General features: G+C 33.5%; 1 protein-coding gene across 6 annotated transcripts in view; it reads left to right on the forward strand.

Moving 5' to 3' along the window:
* KIF20B (kinesin family member 20B) overlaps window positions 1-14,911 on the forward strand; it is a 72,698-nt gene that overhangs the window by 20,037 nt on the left and 37,750 nt on the right. For 4 of the 6 annotated variants that reach the window (XM_042908814.1, XM_042908817.1, XM_042908815.1 and 1 more), the window contains exons 15-22: window positions 389-528; window positions 1,512-1,650; window positions 2,535-2,763; window positions 3,692-3,744; window positions 5,108-5,227; window positions 9,136-9,289; window positions 12,790-14,029; window positions 14,365-14,503. In XM_042908814.1, the coding sequence (XP_042764748.1) occupies window positions 389-528; window positions 1,512-1,650; window positions 2,535-2,763; window positions 3,692-3,744; window positions 5,108-5,227; window positions 9,136-9,289; window positions 12,790-14,029; window positions 14,365-14,503 (2,214 nt within the window). The remainder of the gene's footprint in view (window positions 1-388; window positions 529-1,511; window positions 1,651-2,534; window positions 2,764-3,691; window positions 3,745-5,107; window positions 5,228-9,135; window positions 9,290-12,789; window positions 14,030-14,364; window positions 14,504-14,911) is intronic. The other 2 variants (XM_042908818.1, XM_042908819.1) reach the window with 1 other exon arrangement.

A 14,911-nucleotide genomic window follows, 5' to 3' on the forward strand; every position in this document is an offset into this window, starting at 1 on the left:
TTCCACAAACCTGGTCCTTACTTTCCCCACCTACAAAGTGTGGCTGCTGCTACCACGCTCGCAGAAGGTTATGTGGGTTGAAAGCCATCGAATATGAACTCCCCAGAGTAGTTCCTGGTGGATAATGGATCTTCAGATTTTTTTGTCCTTTTTTTTCTTAGTGTAGCCATACAGTGAGACATCTGAGTTACTGTAAGTGTATTTTTAAAATGTAGAGAGGCTTTTCAGATTACTGAGTCTCTGCACATATGTAATTTTCAGTGAGAATATTATCATTATTAAAAGGATGCATAATTATAGTCAACTAAAGAGTTATTTTTGAATACTCGGACAGTAATATTTCCCTTGGGATATATTTGTTCTTAGGATTTTAATGTTTATGTTTTAGAAACTGTTGGATTTAATAGAAGACTTGAAAAAAAAACTGATAACTGAAAGAAAGGAAAAGTTAACATTGGAATTTAAAATTCGTGATGAAGTTACACAGGAGTTTACTCAGTATTTAGCTCAGCGGGAAGCTGATTTTAAGTAAGTTACTTCTTTCATGTCCTAGTAAAAATTGAGAATTTTATTTGTACAGAGTTTTTTATTTACTTTTTTTATATTAAGTGGCTTCTGAATTCTGACCTCTTCTTTCAGCCTTGAGCGTAGCTGTTGCTAATCTTGACAGTGGTTCTGAATTGTACGTGAATGATTTAAATTCTGCTTTTAATTTATAATAAATTTAATCTTAGAAATTTAGTTCTTATTTACTTTTTTATCATGATAAGTGTACTTATTTTTTTTAACTTTTTTTTATTGTTTATTTTTGAGAGAGAGAGAGAGAGAGCGAGGGAGGGGCAGAGAGAGAGAGGGAGACACAGAATCTAAAGCAGGCTCCAGGCTCTGAGCTGTCAGCACAGAACCCGATGCAGGGCTTGAACTCACAGACTGCGAGATCATGACCTGAGCTGAAGTCGGATGCTTAACCGACTGAGCCACCCAGGTGCCCTGATAAATGTACTTATTAATCCCCATCATCTATTTGACCCATGCCCCCTTCCACCTCCCCTCTGGTAACCATCAGTTCTGTATAGTTAAGAATTTGTTTCTTGGTTTGTCTCTCTTTTTTCTTTTTCCTTTGCTCGTTTGTTTATTTCTTAAATTCCACATGTGAGTAAGATCATGTGGTATTTGTGTTTCTCTGACTTATTTAGCTTAGCATTATACCCTTTAGCTCCATTTGTGTTGTTGTATATGGCAAGATTTCATTCTTTTTATGGCTGAATAATATTCCATTGTTTATATGTGTGTGTGTGTGTGTGTGTGTGTGTGTGTGTGTGTGTGTGTGTACACCACATCTTTATCCATTTATCTATCAGTGGACACTTGGGCTACTTCCATAGTTTGGCTATTATAAATAATGCTGCAGTAAACATAGGGGTGCATGTATCCTTAATCTTACAAATTCAAAACAAAAACACAAAGTTGTGCTTTTATGTTTCCTAATGGGATTAATTTGTGTTATGAAGGGAAACTCTCCTTCAGGAACGAGAGATACTTGAGGAAAATGCTGAATGTCGTTTGGCTATCTTCAAGGATTTGGTTGGTAAATGTGACACTCAAGAAGAACCAGAGAATGAAGATTGTGTCATGAAAGTTGAAAACAAAGTATGTTAACTGAAATATGAAGTCCAGTGAGGTGTTTGATCTGTGTGTAGAGTACCACATCAGTGATGAGAAACACTAATATACTTTAGAATTAAAATACTTTCTGTGTAGCTTTATTATAATTAAGCATGCTTTGTTAGTAATGTAAGCACAATTAGTTAAATATAGCTATTAGACTAGAGAGAAATTATGTGTCATGTTTATATCTCCTTTTGTGTTGCTTTTTAGATGTATTGATTGTAGGTAGATTCCTTTTAGCCTCATTTGTGTCCATTTTAAACAATTTTGCTCTGATTAAAGCAAAATCATTTATATGTAAACAGGATTGCTCTTGTTGGCTGATTGACCATTCCCTGCCCTTGAGGAAACATACCCTTCTTCTGCTTCCACTGAAATTGATGTCTTTTGGGGGTTGTTTGATTTTGTTTTGTTTTTTTTTTTAATAACTCAGTTTAGGGGCCTGGGATGGTGATGTCCTGGCTCTTGCTGTCAAATCATGTTTATGTATCCTAGACATGGTTTGGCTCTTGGTCTGAGTTGTGATGATGGAGGTCTGTTTCCTTAGCTGTCCCACCAGAGCCCTTATGAGACATTATATAACAAAGTATACCTGAACTAACAGTCATAATTGTTCTAGAAGGATTTCTCACAACTTATGACATTTTTTTTATGGGAAACTGTGTCTCATGTTCCATAAAATAGTCATGAGTAATGGAACACAGCTTTTTAATAATTAGAGATACTTTGATACAATTTATTGAAAAAAAGTCTAAATTGTGAATTTTTTTGCTATGTGTTCTTAAAACTGTCGAAATTAGATAGTGCCACATTGCAAGAGTGAAAGCCACTGTTAACATTAGGCATGTGGTTTTTGCTGTTTTTAGGAAGCACATAATTATGTAGGAATTGAAGATATTATTGATTCCCTTCAAGATGATGTCACTGATATTAAGAAACAGGCTGAAATTGCTCACTTATATATTGCATCTCTTGCTGACCCCCAGGAAGCTATTGCTTGTTTAGAAATAAAGTTTAATCAAGTTAAAGCTGAATTAGCTAAAACCAAAGAAGAATTAATCAAAATCCAGGAAGAGTTAAAAAAGAAAGAAAATGGTAAGTAGATGTATTTTATCCATATTTAGATGTTACAAATGCATAAAAAACATAGTCGGTGAGTAAAACAGATGCTTATTTACATATTTACTGTACTGACTAGAAAATTCTTTGATCTAGGCAACATTTAATATTTTAACATTTTAATGGCTTTGTACTAATTTACTATTAAAAATTTTTTTTGCCTTCATTTACTTTTAGGCTAATATTAATAGAAAGTAGAAAGTGGACCCCTCAAAACCAACAAGAACAACAAACACCAAATGAAGCATTAGTTTATCAGCAAATTAAGAAATCTTAGGAAATTGTAAAGCTGTGAATTTTGTTCTGTATTTTTTATGTTCTGTCATAGTGTGGTAGATTCTGCTCTGGGCTTGTACGTTTGGGATGGAGTAACTCCTATGGAGTGATTTTAAGTTTGTTTCATTGGTGCTCCATTCCAGCTCAGACACACGCGCGCGCGCACACACACACACACACACACACACACTCTCAATGTCTTGTCATACCTGGTTTTTAAAAGTGTTGGAGGACATGTTCTGCCCTTTTCTGTGTGAAACAAGATGGGTAGAAAATATCATGTATTTACATTACATTATGAATGTATTTCATACATTACATTATGAAAATAGAAAAGCTTCTATTTTCCTTTCATCTCTGAAATTACACCAGAAATTTTTCACTATTTAACATAGGTCATTCATTTTTTCCTTGGATTGGATTTTGAAAGTGGCTTTTACAGAAACCTTGCCCTCTGGTGGTAGAATTAGTAACTGAGTCCTGGGTGCTTCTAGTGGCTGTGAAAATCATTTTTCCTGACTGTAACACTAGTGTTAGGTCAACTATAGAAGCTTATGTGTCAATGATTATACAGTAATATATTTTTTAGATGCTTATATATTTGTTTTCAATATTCTTATTTTTTCAGAATCAGAAATTAACATAAATTCATTGGTTCAAGAGCTTGAGAAATCTGATAAGGTAATACTTCAAGTTTTATTTTGTCTTGATAAGGAACTTAATAATTAAGCAATTGAAGGAGCGTGAATTATGACAAGGTACATTTATTTTAAAGATAGTTAAAAAATAATAAATGAATGTGATTAAAAAAATTGAAAATTATAAGTGCTTTCACTCTCAGGCCTTTTCTTAGTGATAGCAACTAGAAAGTTTCTTCAGTCTTTCCAGAAGATATTTATTTGTATATAGAAAACACATACATACATCTTTTGAAAAGTTTACACAAATGGGATTAATTAGTTTTGTGTCTTGTTTTCTTCCATCAAAAGGTGTCTTGGAGATCATGCTGATGTAATTGTACATCAGCACATAAAGATATGTGTTATTCTTTCGGTGGGTGCATAGTGTTACTTGGATGCATTTAAATGGTGTTTATTTCACCTAAAATTACTGTTGTAAAATATGAGATATGGCCTGATCAGTGTGCAGCATTGAATTCTGAAGATCTTCGGCATCTTGTATCTTTAGATCAGATAATCATTCCAAGTGGTTGTAGATGGATTTGACATTGATAGGTCTAAATATGAAATTGCAAGCATACATGCACGTGTAGTGAACTTAGAGCTCTAAACTTGCTATTTTTCCTGACCTTCTCTGGCATGGGTCTTATATCAATTTGTATTTATCCTTCTAAAGAGCTAAATATTTTAAGATATGATTAGACATAAATAAGATCTTTGGTATCTAATATCCAGTATTTGAAGAAATAACCAAAATAATGTACTTAGCAGAAGACACCACAGCTAGTGTTTGGATGATTCCTCATCTTTTCCTTTATTTTTTCTAGTTATAAAAATAGTAGATCCTAGTTGTAAAAATTCAGTTATATGTAAAATAGAAAATAAATCCCCCATAATCTTTGTCCTAAATAAAAATGGGAAAACGAAGTTGGTTGGTATCTTTTTTTAGACTTTTACTTTATATGTATTTATTTGTATAGAACATTACTGTATACTCTTTTAAGTGCTTTACATCTCAGAACAACTTTGTGATGTAGATACTGTTATTTTTTATTTGTACAGAGACATAAAATAGCTTGCCCAGGATCATACAACTAGAAGGTGGAGAAGCTAGGGTTCAGACTCAGATGGTCTGATTCCAGATTCCTCTTACTCAATTCATTAAATTGCTTTTCTTTTTTTTTTTTTTAATTTAAATTTATATTATTTTTAAACAAAAATAAGGTCATACTATGCATGGTGTGTTGCTACTGGTATTTTTACTTCGTTTTAAATTTGAAGGAATTCAAAAATTATATCCTATTTGCATTTTATCTATCCTAAAATATATTTACTAAACATTGCTGTTTTTCTTCTTTTTAAAGACAATACTTATGCAGAATCAAAAAATTCAAGAGTTGGGAGATATGATTGCTCAAAAAGAGGATACAATCAATAAATTTCAAAACCTAAAATTTCATACGGATAACACGTTTATACGCAGTGTAAGAATTTAACTTTGTCTGCCTTACAAATTACATTAAAAAGTCTATGTTTTGGTTCAAAATAAAATAATTTAAAATAGCTCATATAGCTAAAAATAATTTACTAAGAATGTTGAATTGTTTATTTGGGTGTTGAAATTCAGTTTACTCTTGTGCAAATCTGAATTTTTGAGTAACTTGCAGGAGAACATTTGACCTCTTTGAACATAATATCCCACAGACTATGCTGGCAGTACTTTATATGTATGAGAGAGAAGAACACATAGCCCCCTTGGAAGGGGAGCTCTGGGGCAAAAGGAACTTCATGTGCTTAGATATCTTCAGATCATAAAGATTTCCATCACTGTATCTATATTTCTGTATCTCTATATAGAACTTTAAATGAAATTCAATGGTGGAGGCTGCCTGGGTGGCTCAGTCGGTTAAGCAACTCACTCTTGATTTCCATTCAGGTCACAATCTCATGGTTCATGAGTTGGAGCCCCATGCCTACCTATATGCTGACAGTGTGGAGCCTCCTTGGGATTCTGTCTCTCCCCTGAACCCACACATGCATTCATACTCTTCAAAATGAATAAATGAACATTTTAAAAAAATGAAAATCATTGAAATTAGGGGTTTTTTGTTAGAGGCTTTTTTTTTAATTATATGCATTTTTGCTAATGTTCGTATGCTTAATAATAGCAAGGATATTTTCTTTAAAAAATTACATCATGTATTCTGTGCCATACAAAGCCTTTAAGCGTTTGATACATACAAATTTAGGTAATTTCATATTTAGTTAGTTTAGGATAATCAGCATGCCTTTTAATCCTTTGTTTAAAAAAATGATTTTTGGTTTTATGTTTTTTATTGTAAACTCCTTTAGATTATTTTTTGAATTAAAAAAGTCAGAACATATAGACATAACATAATAGCCTGAGTAAACTAATAGCCAAACCTCTCTGCTTTGTTTGGAGGTGCTTTTGTAGGTCTTTTTCTCTGACCAGATGAGTCAGGGTTGGTGTCTTGTAAAAAGTGACTGTTGACTGTCCTTTGTATGTTTACAGTCAAAGTCCATTACCCACCAATATTCTCTGAATCGTCTCAACATTAGCTGGGCTTTTGATACTGCATGGGTATATAAGAAGAGTAGCTTACCTTCTGTCTAATCTCTGGTAGCAGGCCTGTCTTTTGTTATTTATTAGATGCATTATTCAGGCTATCTGACTTTTTTTGTACCTGAACTGGGAAAGACACCCTTGTAATAAGGAGGACAGAAAGGATAAGAAGCATAAAATGGCTTATTTTAGTCAAGAAACACTTGTGAGTGTCTACTGGATGCCAGGTACCTTGTTAGATTTTGAGACTTATATAGGTTAATAAAAACTAGTCCCCTTAATGACTCCTCAGTAAGAGAGAAACCATATAAACATAATTACAATGAAATGTGCAGTGTAGTCACTGTATGCAAGAAGCTGAGACTAGGTAGAGGTTTAGGGAATACTTTCTGGAGGTTAAAATGATTTAGTTGAGCCATAAAGGGTGACTAAAATTCAGCCAGTTGAAAGTAGGGGGAGGGGACAGTTTGTGGCTGTGATAGACAAGAAAATAGGCTGGCCTTTCAGGTTTAGGAATCACTATACAAAGTCACGGAAGTGAGAAGTCTTTCAGTCACTGTAGGAAAGCACAAGCATTTATTCAAGAAAGTTTAAAAGCAAGGAGAGGTGAGAAATGAATCTGGGAGTGGTGGGTTGGGGTAAAATGATGGAAGTCCTTAAATACTGCACTAAAGAGTTTGGATTTTATTTTATGGGCAGTGAGGAGTTGTTAATTTTAAGGAGAGGAGTAGCAAAGTTGATTTTTTATTTTGAGTGATGTATTTGGAAACTTGTAGGATGGGATTGGGATGGAGTTAGACTGGAGACAGACCAGAGAAGCATCTTGGAAGAGTCAGGTGATGGTTGATGAGAATTTTGATTAAGGGTAATTGGATAGTGGTGATAGAGATTAAGAAGAGAAAATTGACTTGTGAAATAAGGGGAGGTAAGACCTTTTGGGACTTGGGGCTTGACTTTTTACAGTAACTGAATTGCTGGGCCTCCAGACTCTCTCAGCACCTTTGTTTGGTTAGTCACCACATGCTTTTGCTCTAATCACTTCATTTGGATTTTAAGTCTTATTTGGTTTGGTGAAGGAAAATACAAAAAAGAAAAAAAAAGCCAGAGACAGATCACACTGGCGACTACCACTTCGAAGAGAATTATTAGAAATTTAAGGTAGAATCATATTTATTTCTGTAGTATGTTTGTTTGTATACCACAGTGTGTCAGTAATGTTTAAGTAATAGTGAGAAAGCACTATAAAATAAGCCATATTCCTAATTTAATAGTCCTTGCCTGTAAATAAACTTTTTAGATGGGTTCTAGATTGTGTTATCAACCAAGTTAAAACCGTGTACAGTATTGTTCACATAAATATGTAAACAAATGCAGAGTAATTTGGGACTTAGCCTCGATGTGCTGTTAAACTGTTAATCTAGGGTCACTTCCAAAGCTTGTCTTGAAAGCAGACTCTTCTGAAAGATAAAAAAGTTTGTCTTGAATGTCGGTTCTTGATCATCCTTCCATCCAAAAGCATACTCTAGGGGCAGAAAAGACTCTTTTCAGTAAATGAATTGTGGAGGATAGATTTTTTTTTTTTTTTTTTTTTTTTTTTTTTTTTTTTTGGTGAAGTTGTATCCTTTGAAGGAGGAAAAAAATGATCATATCATTTTGATAGGTCTAAGAGTGAGGAAGGAGCCAACTTGATCCTGTTATGGAGTGTTTGAATGAAAACTCTCAGGCTCTGTCAGCCGTGTGATCTGTCTATTCCAGGATTTTGTTATTTCTCAGTGACACCAGGGGACTAATTGTGAAAACGCGTGGAGGTTTTTCGTCATGACATCCTCCTCTGTTTAGGGATAGCTAAAAAAAACTTCTTAAAAAAAACCCTCATTACTTTGTAATTTAAAAAAGGCATCTCATTTATATCTTCTGAATAAAATGTTTTATTTATGGTATAAAATGGCATTTTGTTTTTTTCATACACTTTTTTTTCCCCCAACATGGATTGCTACCAGCATGTAGGGATTTAAGTAATCTTTGCATTAAAAAAAAAAAAAAAAATTCCTGCCTTTACCATACTTTTGATTACTTTATAGACCTAACTACTGAGTTTCATCCTTCCTCTTTCTGGAGAACAGTATATTCTATCTTTGTTTTCTGCCAGCCTTTTAGGGAGGCATAGTATTTGTGTTAAAAAATAAAAATCTAAGTGATTTTTATTGTTTAGATAAACTGGGGGTTCAGTTTTAAAGCTGTATGTGGACTGTATATCTTTAAATACACATAGGCTTAGAAGCTAAGGCCTAAACTATTTTTCTGGGAGTTGTTAAAGATAGGTGCTGCTTATCTCTGAGAGGCTTTGATTACAAAACAAAACTTGCAGAGTTTCTAGAGGGGGACCTCAAGATTTTAAGTTTAGCCATCTGTAAGAAACAGTTTTGTGGTAGTACTTTTGTATTTTTCTTTTCAAAGCACATTTGGAATGTGACTTAAAGGTAAGTGTTTTAGGGTTCTCCAGTTATCCCCATGCAGGTCTAAACCCACTAATGATGAATGTGATTTTCGGTATCAGGGTGAAACTACATGCTTAACTGACTTTAAGATAAGTATTTTTGTTTTCCTTAGAGAGTGTACAAGTTAGTTAATATTACTCATTTGCCAGAGCCGTCAGTTATTTTAGGGTGAGATTTAAGAAATAAATTAGAAAATGTTTCTACTGATTTGAAAATAAAATTTTTATGATACACCACTGAAACATTTATATAGCTTTTACATGTATTGTAGCTTTCTGTATGTGAACTAATCTTAATTATTCTCTTTTAGGACCAGGCTGGTACCTCTTCTTTAATAACAAGCAATACATTGGCTTATAATGAAACAGTTCAGGTGCTTGAGGATGACAAAACCAAAACCCATTTGGGAAGAAAAAGACAAAATGAAAATGAACTTCAACCAGAAGAACCGCCAGCAAAGAAAGGTACTACTTTATTTGTCAGCAGGAGGACTTTCAGAAAGTTAATTCCTAAATCAGTAATGGACAGAGTTGCAAATAGGAAATTTACTTATCTAAGGAAAAAACCTGAGGAAATGTAAATGTCACTGATTTTAATGCTAACATTATAAACTGCCTGGAGGATGGGTGTGTGTATTTACAGCTGTCTTTTATTTTAATAAAATAATTTTAGATACTGTATTTTTATCACTCTTTTGCATGCCTATGATTCTTTTTACTTCTGTGCTTAATGGTAGTTTTCTTTAATAAATAATTACAGTATCTTTTCATGCCCAAATCTCTCCACACTGTTTTCTCCCTTTGCATTCTTTATTACTTCTATAAAAGGACATTTGACAGTAAGACTTCGAGCTGAACAGTACCAAAGACAAATGTGCTTGAGTTATTGCATTTACTGTAGAATTACTAAAAAGTGGGTGCATGCTTACTGTATAACGTATGTCTCTGTTTATGTGGAAGAATATATCAACTTTTATGTTCTCTCTAAGAAAATCATTATTTTTTTAGAAAACTTTTGTAGTATGATACAGGGCGTAAGGGCTTTCTACGAAAGGTTTATAAAGTTTAGCTTTAGCAACCTGCCTAGCTGCTTCACCTTGAGAAAAGGGGTAAGTTAAGTCTTACTTTTGTCATTAGCAAAATAAAATAAGTACTACCTGCCTCCTGAGGTTTTCAGAGATGAAGGCAGTGGGTAGTATACCAACATGATAAACCTTATAGAACCTCAGTGAAATGAATGTTTACAAAAGTAAATGCCTTAGAGGATAATATAGCATTAGATATATGGTTTATAGGATGTGTGGTGCTCATGTGAGCTAATAGATCAAGACATAATAAACATATGCCTTCTGTTATGCATTGAAGGAGGGGTGCCTTTGCTATGATTTTCCATAGCACACTGTTCCTCTCCCTCTTTTTGCTTTGGTCTGTGCCATAGAGTAGCTGAGAACGTAGGATCAGTAGGTCACTAGGAAGTGGAAGTGGCCAGGAGCAAGTAATACACACAGTGGGACTAATCCTAAAGGTAACCTTTTCATGAAGAGTATTTAAGAACTGTAGTTGTTAGGCATAAATAATTTGATATGGGTAGATTTAAGTAAGTTTATGTAATACGACAAAATATTTTTTTCTCCTTAAATTCACAACCACTTGGCCATTTCTCAATTTTTTTATGTTATTAGAGACTACAAGGAATATATAAGTAAGGTACCCTATGAAAATCATAGTTATAACCACCATCTTTCCCCTTTAACTTCTACTAAAATCTCTGGAATAAAATATGTGAGTCCTGTAACCACTAGGATAGGATCAGGGGGTTGATAGTGTTTCATAGATGCATGTTTTCTCTTCTTAAAAAGGAATGCAAAGCAATTTTCCTGTGAAAGTGAATTTGCTTGTCTGAGGTCACTGTATCTGTACTTTGGGAAAGCTGGTAACCATGTAAACAGTCTAAGAAACAAGCCTTCAGGTAGCAATAAAGGAGGCAAACTAGAGACATGATACAGTCTGCTTACTTGCGATTGTTCAATCAAAACTGTACCTGTTATAACAAAATACAGTAAGCAGCATACGTATAAGTTGAGTATAGTGTAAATACTGAATTAAAGTGTTAACTGCATTCTTATTGTTTATGTGTAGTTTTTATAAGTTAACAATAGATACTGAAGAGTTTTTCCCATCTCTGTTGCTTGACTAATACTTTAATTTCTACCTGACAAGGCTGTTCTGAATATGTTGTATAAATCTTTTGATAGAAAACATTTAAAATTTTCTGGAAGAACAGTATGAGTATCTGAAAAAAAAATCAGGTACAAAACAAATTCGTTTGATTTACCTTATGTTATGTAATTATCCCAGTCTTGAAATATAGTAAAATTAAAAGAACAACATTATTTGATCACAAAAGTTTTATTGAGCTTTCTGTATTCACTTGAGGGTTTAGGGACTATATCCATATGGTATGCGTGACTCAAATTTCTCAACTTAGGATAGATAGGATCTATTTGTGAGTTCTGAATTTCTGATTATTCTCATTTTAAACTTGCTTAGATCCCATCTCTCCTCATGAAGGGTTCAGACAATTTTATAACTTGTCATTTTAAAGGGCAAGAGGATTCTTTTTTTAAAAAAACATTTCTAAGTTATGAAAAAAAAAGTCCAGGACTCTTATCATCCTCATTTAGTTTTTTTCATTAGTCATTTCCACTGATGAAGTCATAGGTATAAATATAGCATGACAAGTAGAGAATTACATGAAATGGGAAGTAAAACAGAAATCTGAACCAGTGGAGACTGGATCATTCCACTTTGGGACGACTTGCCCCAACTTTGTAAAAGGTTAGGAGACACTCAGATGGAAGAATAATATATTGGTTGAAGATTATTTAAAAAAAAAAAATCCGTAAGAGGAAGTGGGCTAGTTTGTTGTAAAAATAGGGTAAATCTTTAAGATTCCAGAGTAGCTGGAATCCTTAGAATAAATTAAGAATCTTGAGGCAGTAAATTGGGAAAATGTAACTACAAACATAAGAAAAGCTTCAAAAATAAACTAAGCAGCTTTTAAGATAGTGAGGCTATACAGCAAGGGTAATGCCATGTTTTCCCCACCCTCTCTATGAGGCAGAGGACACAATGAGTTACAGATAATAAAACCTTATTCAGTGTGCTTTTAAAATTAGTCTGTATTAAAGAAAGATCTTGGGATTCCAAAATGAGATTGCACAGTTACCCAAGAGCATTTAGACAATTAGGTGAAGGAAATGAATACGGATTGTATTTGAAAAATAGAAATCTACTGATAAGGCTTGTTTTTGTATCCATACTGTGGAAACTGAGATAGGTGATGTTATTATTTCTGCTTTACATTTGAGGAAGTGGTCTTAGGGTTGGGGAGTTTATTGACAGTTATACAGCTAGTGAAGAAGGGTAAGGCAATATCAGAGTTCTCAGAATTTCAACGATTTCCCCCCTAATTTTAGCTATTAAAATAAGGTACTCAGTTTTCAAGTCATTAATTCAGTAGATCTGTAATACAATTGTACTTTAAAATTGTTCTTTAAGGTTTGGGATGTCCACCTTAAGTGTCTCATTATGTGATTTCCTTCCCTCTGTCCCATGTTATAATGATAACAAAGACTTGTAGTAGAAAATTTAGATAATATTGAAAGTTATAAAAAGAAGAGAAATAACTGGTAATCCTACTCAGGTAGCTACCATCTATTTCGGCATGCTTCCTTTGCTAACTCTTTCTGCATTAATTTAAGGAACTATAATTTTTACATCAATGGGCTTATGTGGGTGTATGCTTTGCAACCTGTTTTTTCTTTTTCACTCAATGCCCTGTTTCTGTTTCTCATTAAAAGTTTGCTTTCATATTTTTTGTATGTTTTAATATTGGCCTATAGGGTAATTTTCTGGTTTTATTAAGGTTTGCCAGATTAATAACAGTTTTCTTATTTTTAAAGGACCTATCCACGTAACTCCAACTATTACTGAAGATGAAAAGAAAAGAGAAGAAGTGCAGAAGAGCATTTCAGAAGATGAGGAAGGCATTAGAATTTTACAAGAAAATAATGAAGAACTGAAAACATGTCTACTCATGGCTGAGAATGAACTTAAAAATGAAAAGGAAGAAAAAGCAGAATTAAACAAAAAGATCATTAGTTTGCAGCAGGAACTTTCTTCTTCTGAAAAGAAGAGTTTGACTTTAAATATTGAGGTCCAACAAATTCAGTCAAATTATGATAATGCAATTTCTGAATTACATGTGCAGAGAGGTATAAATCAAGAACAGGCGGAAAAGATTGAGAAATTGTCAAAGGAAATAGAAACCGCTAGAAAAAATATCACAACTAATGTTTCACAAATAAAAGCAATGCAAGCAAAAATAGATGAACTACGAATGCTTGATTCAGTTTCTCAGATCGCAAACATAGATTTACTCAATCTCCGGGATCTGTCAAGTGGCTTTCAAGAAGATAATTTACAGAATACACAGTTAAACCTTTTAGATAATGATGATTTGGTAAGTAAGCAGGTTAACGAATATCATATTCAAGAACTCGGTAGGGAAAGTTCTTTCCACTCTAGTATTGAGGCCATTTGGGAAGAGTGTAAGGAGATTGTAAAAGCCTCTTCCAAAAAAAGTCATCAGATCCAGGAATTGGAACAACAAATAGAAAAATTACAGGCAGAATTAAGAGGCTGTATGGATGAAAACAATAGGCTAAAAACAGAGGAGAGGGAGAATAAAAATCAAGGTGACCTACTGAAAGAAAAAGAAAATCTTATACAACAGCTGAAACAAGAATTGCAAGAAAAAAACATTTCTCTTGATGTTCAAGTACAGCATGTAGTTGAAGGGAAGAGAGCACTTTCAGAACTTACACAAGATGTTACTTGCTATGAGATGAAAATAAAGGAACTTAAAGCAATCTTAGAAACTCAAAAAGATGAATGTAGTCGTTCAGCCAAGTTAGAACAAGAAATATTGGAAAAGGAATCTATCATCTCAAAGCTAGAGAGAAGTCTGAAGGAATTTCAAGCAAATCTTCAGGATTCTATTAAAAACACCAAAGATTTAAGTGAAAAGGAAATCAAGTTGAAAGAAGAAATCGCACAATTAACAAATAATTTGCAAGAGGCAAAGCATTCACTTCAGTTAAAGGAAGAAGAAAATGAAACCAACCGGCAAAAAGCAGAAAAGTAAGATAAATGTTATTAAAATATTTAAAAATGTGCAAAGCATTTATTTTATTGGTTTTCCTATGTAGCTTTTAAATAATAGATGGGCATAACTTAATCTAATACAATATAGCATGTATGATGAGTAAAGAACTTGAACTTTGTTCAAATAAACCTTTGGAACCCAAAGTTATGTGCAAAAATCTGTTTATAAAATCACATGAAATCCTCTCTGAAGGACTCATTGGACATTCCAGGTTTGTGAAAATAGAGAATTTTGTAGATCGTTAGCAGTTACACATATGATCTTATGTGTCTAGTGGTGGTCACTATAGAACATGATTTGTGTTCTTTAGGTTGAAAGAGGAGCTCTCTGCAAGCTCTGCTCTTACCCAGAATCTGAAAGCAGATCTTCAGAGGAAGGAGGAAGACTATGCTGAGCTGAAAGAGAAACTGGCTGATGCGAAAAAACAGATTGAGCAAGTACAGAAAGAGGTAGGTTATTTGAAAAGTTGTATGGCCAACTTAAATAACAAAGATTGTTTCCCTTCCTTAGCACATTTTTTAGACACAGATTTTAGAATGAAACAGAACATTTACCAACTCCATAATTTTTCTTAAAATGCTGAGAAAACTTATTTCACAGAAGAAAATTTAGCCAGCTTCAACAAACAGGAATGTTCAACGTTAAGAAAAATATGTGGGGGAGGTTGATGGGGGAATAGGTGAAATAGGTGAGGGGGATTAAGAGTCCACTAATCATCATAAGCGCAGGGTAATGTGTAGAATTGCTGAATCACTACGTTGTACACCTGAAACTAATATAACTGTATGTTAATTATCCTGGAATTAAAATAAAAAACTTAGTAAATTTCAAAAAAAGAAAAAAATGTGCCTCATATA

This window comes from Panthera leo, chromosome D2, assembly GCF_018350215.1.
Source record: "Panthera leo isolate Ple1 chromosome D2, P.leo_Ple1_pat1.1, whole genome shotgun sequence".
In the NCBI taxonomy this organism is placed as follows: Eukaryota; Metazoa; Chordata; class Mammalia; order Carnivora; family Felidae; genus Panthera; species Panthera leo.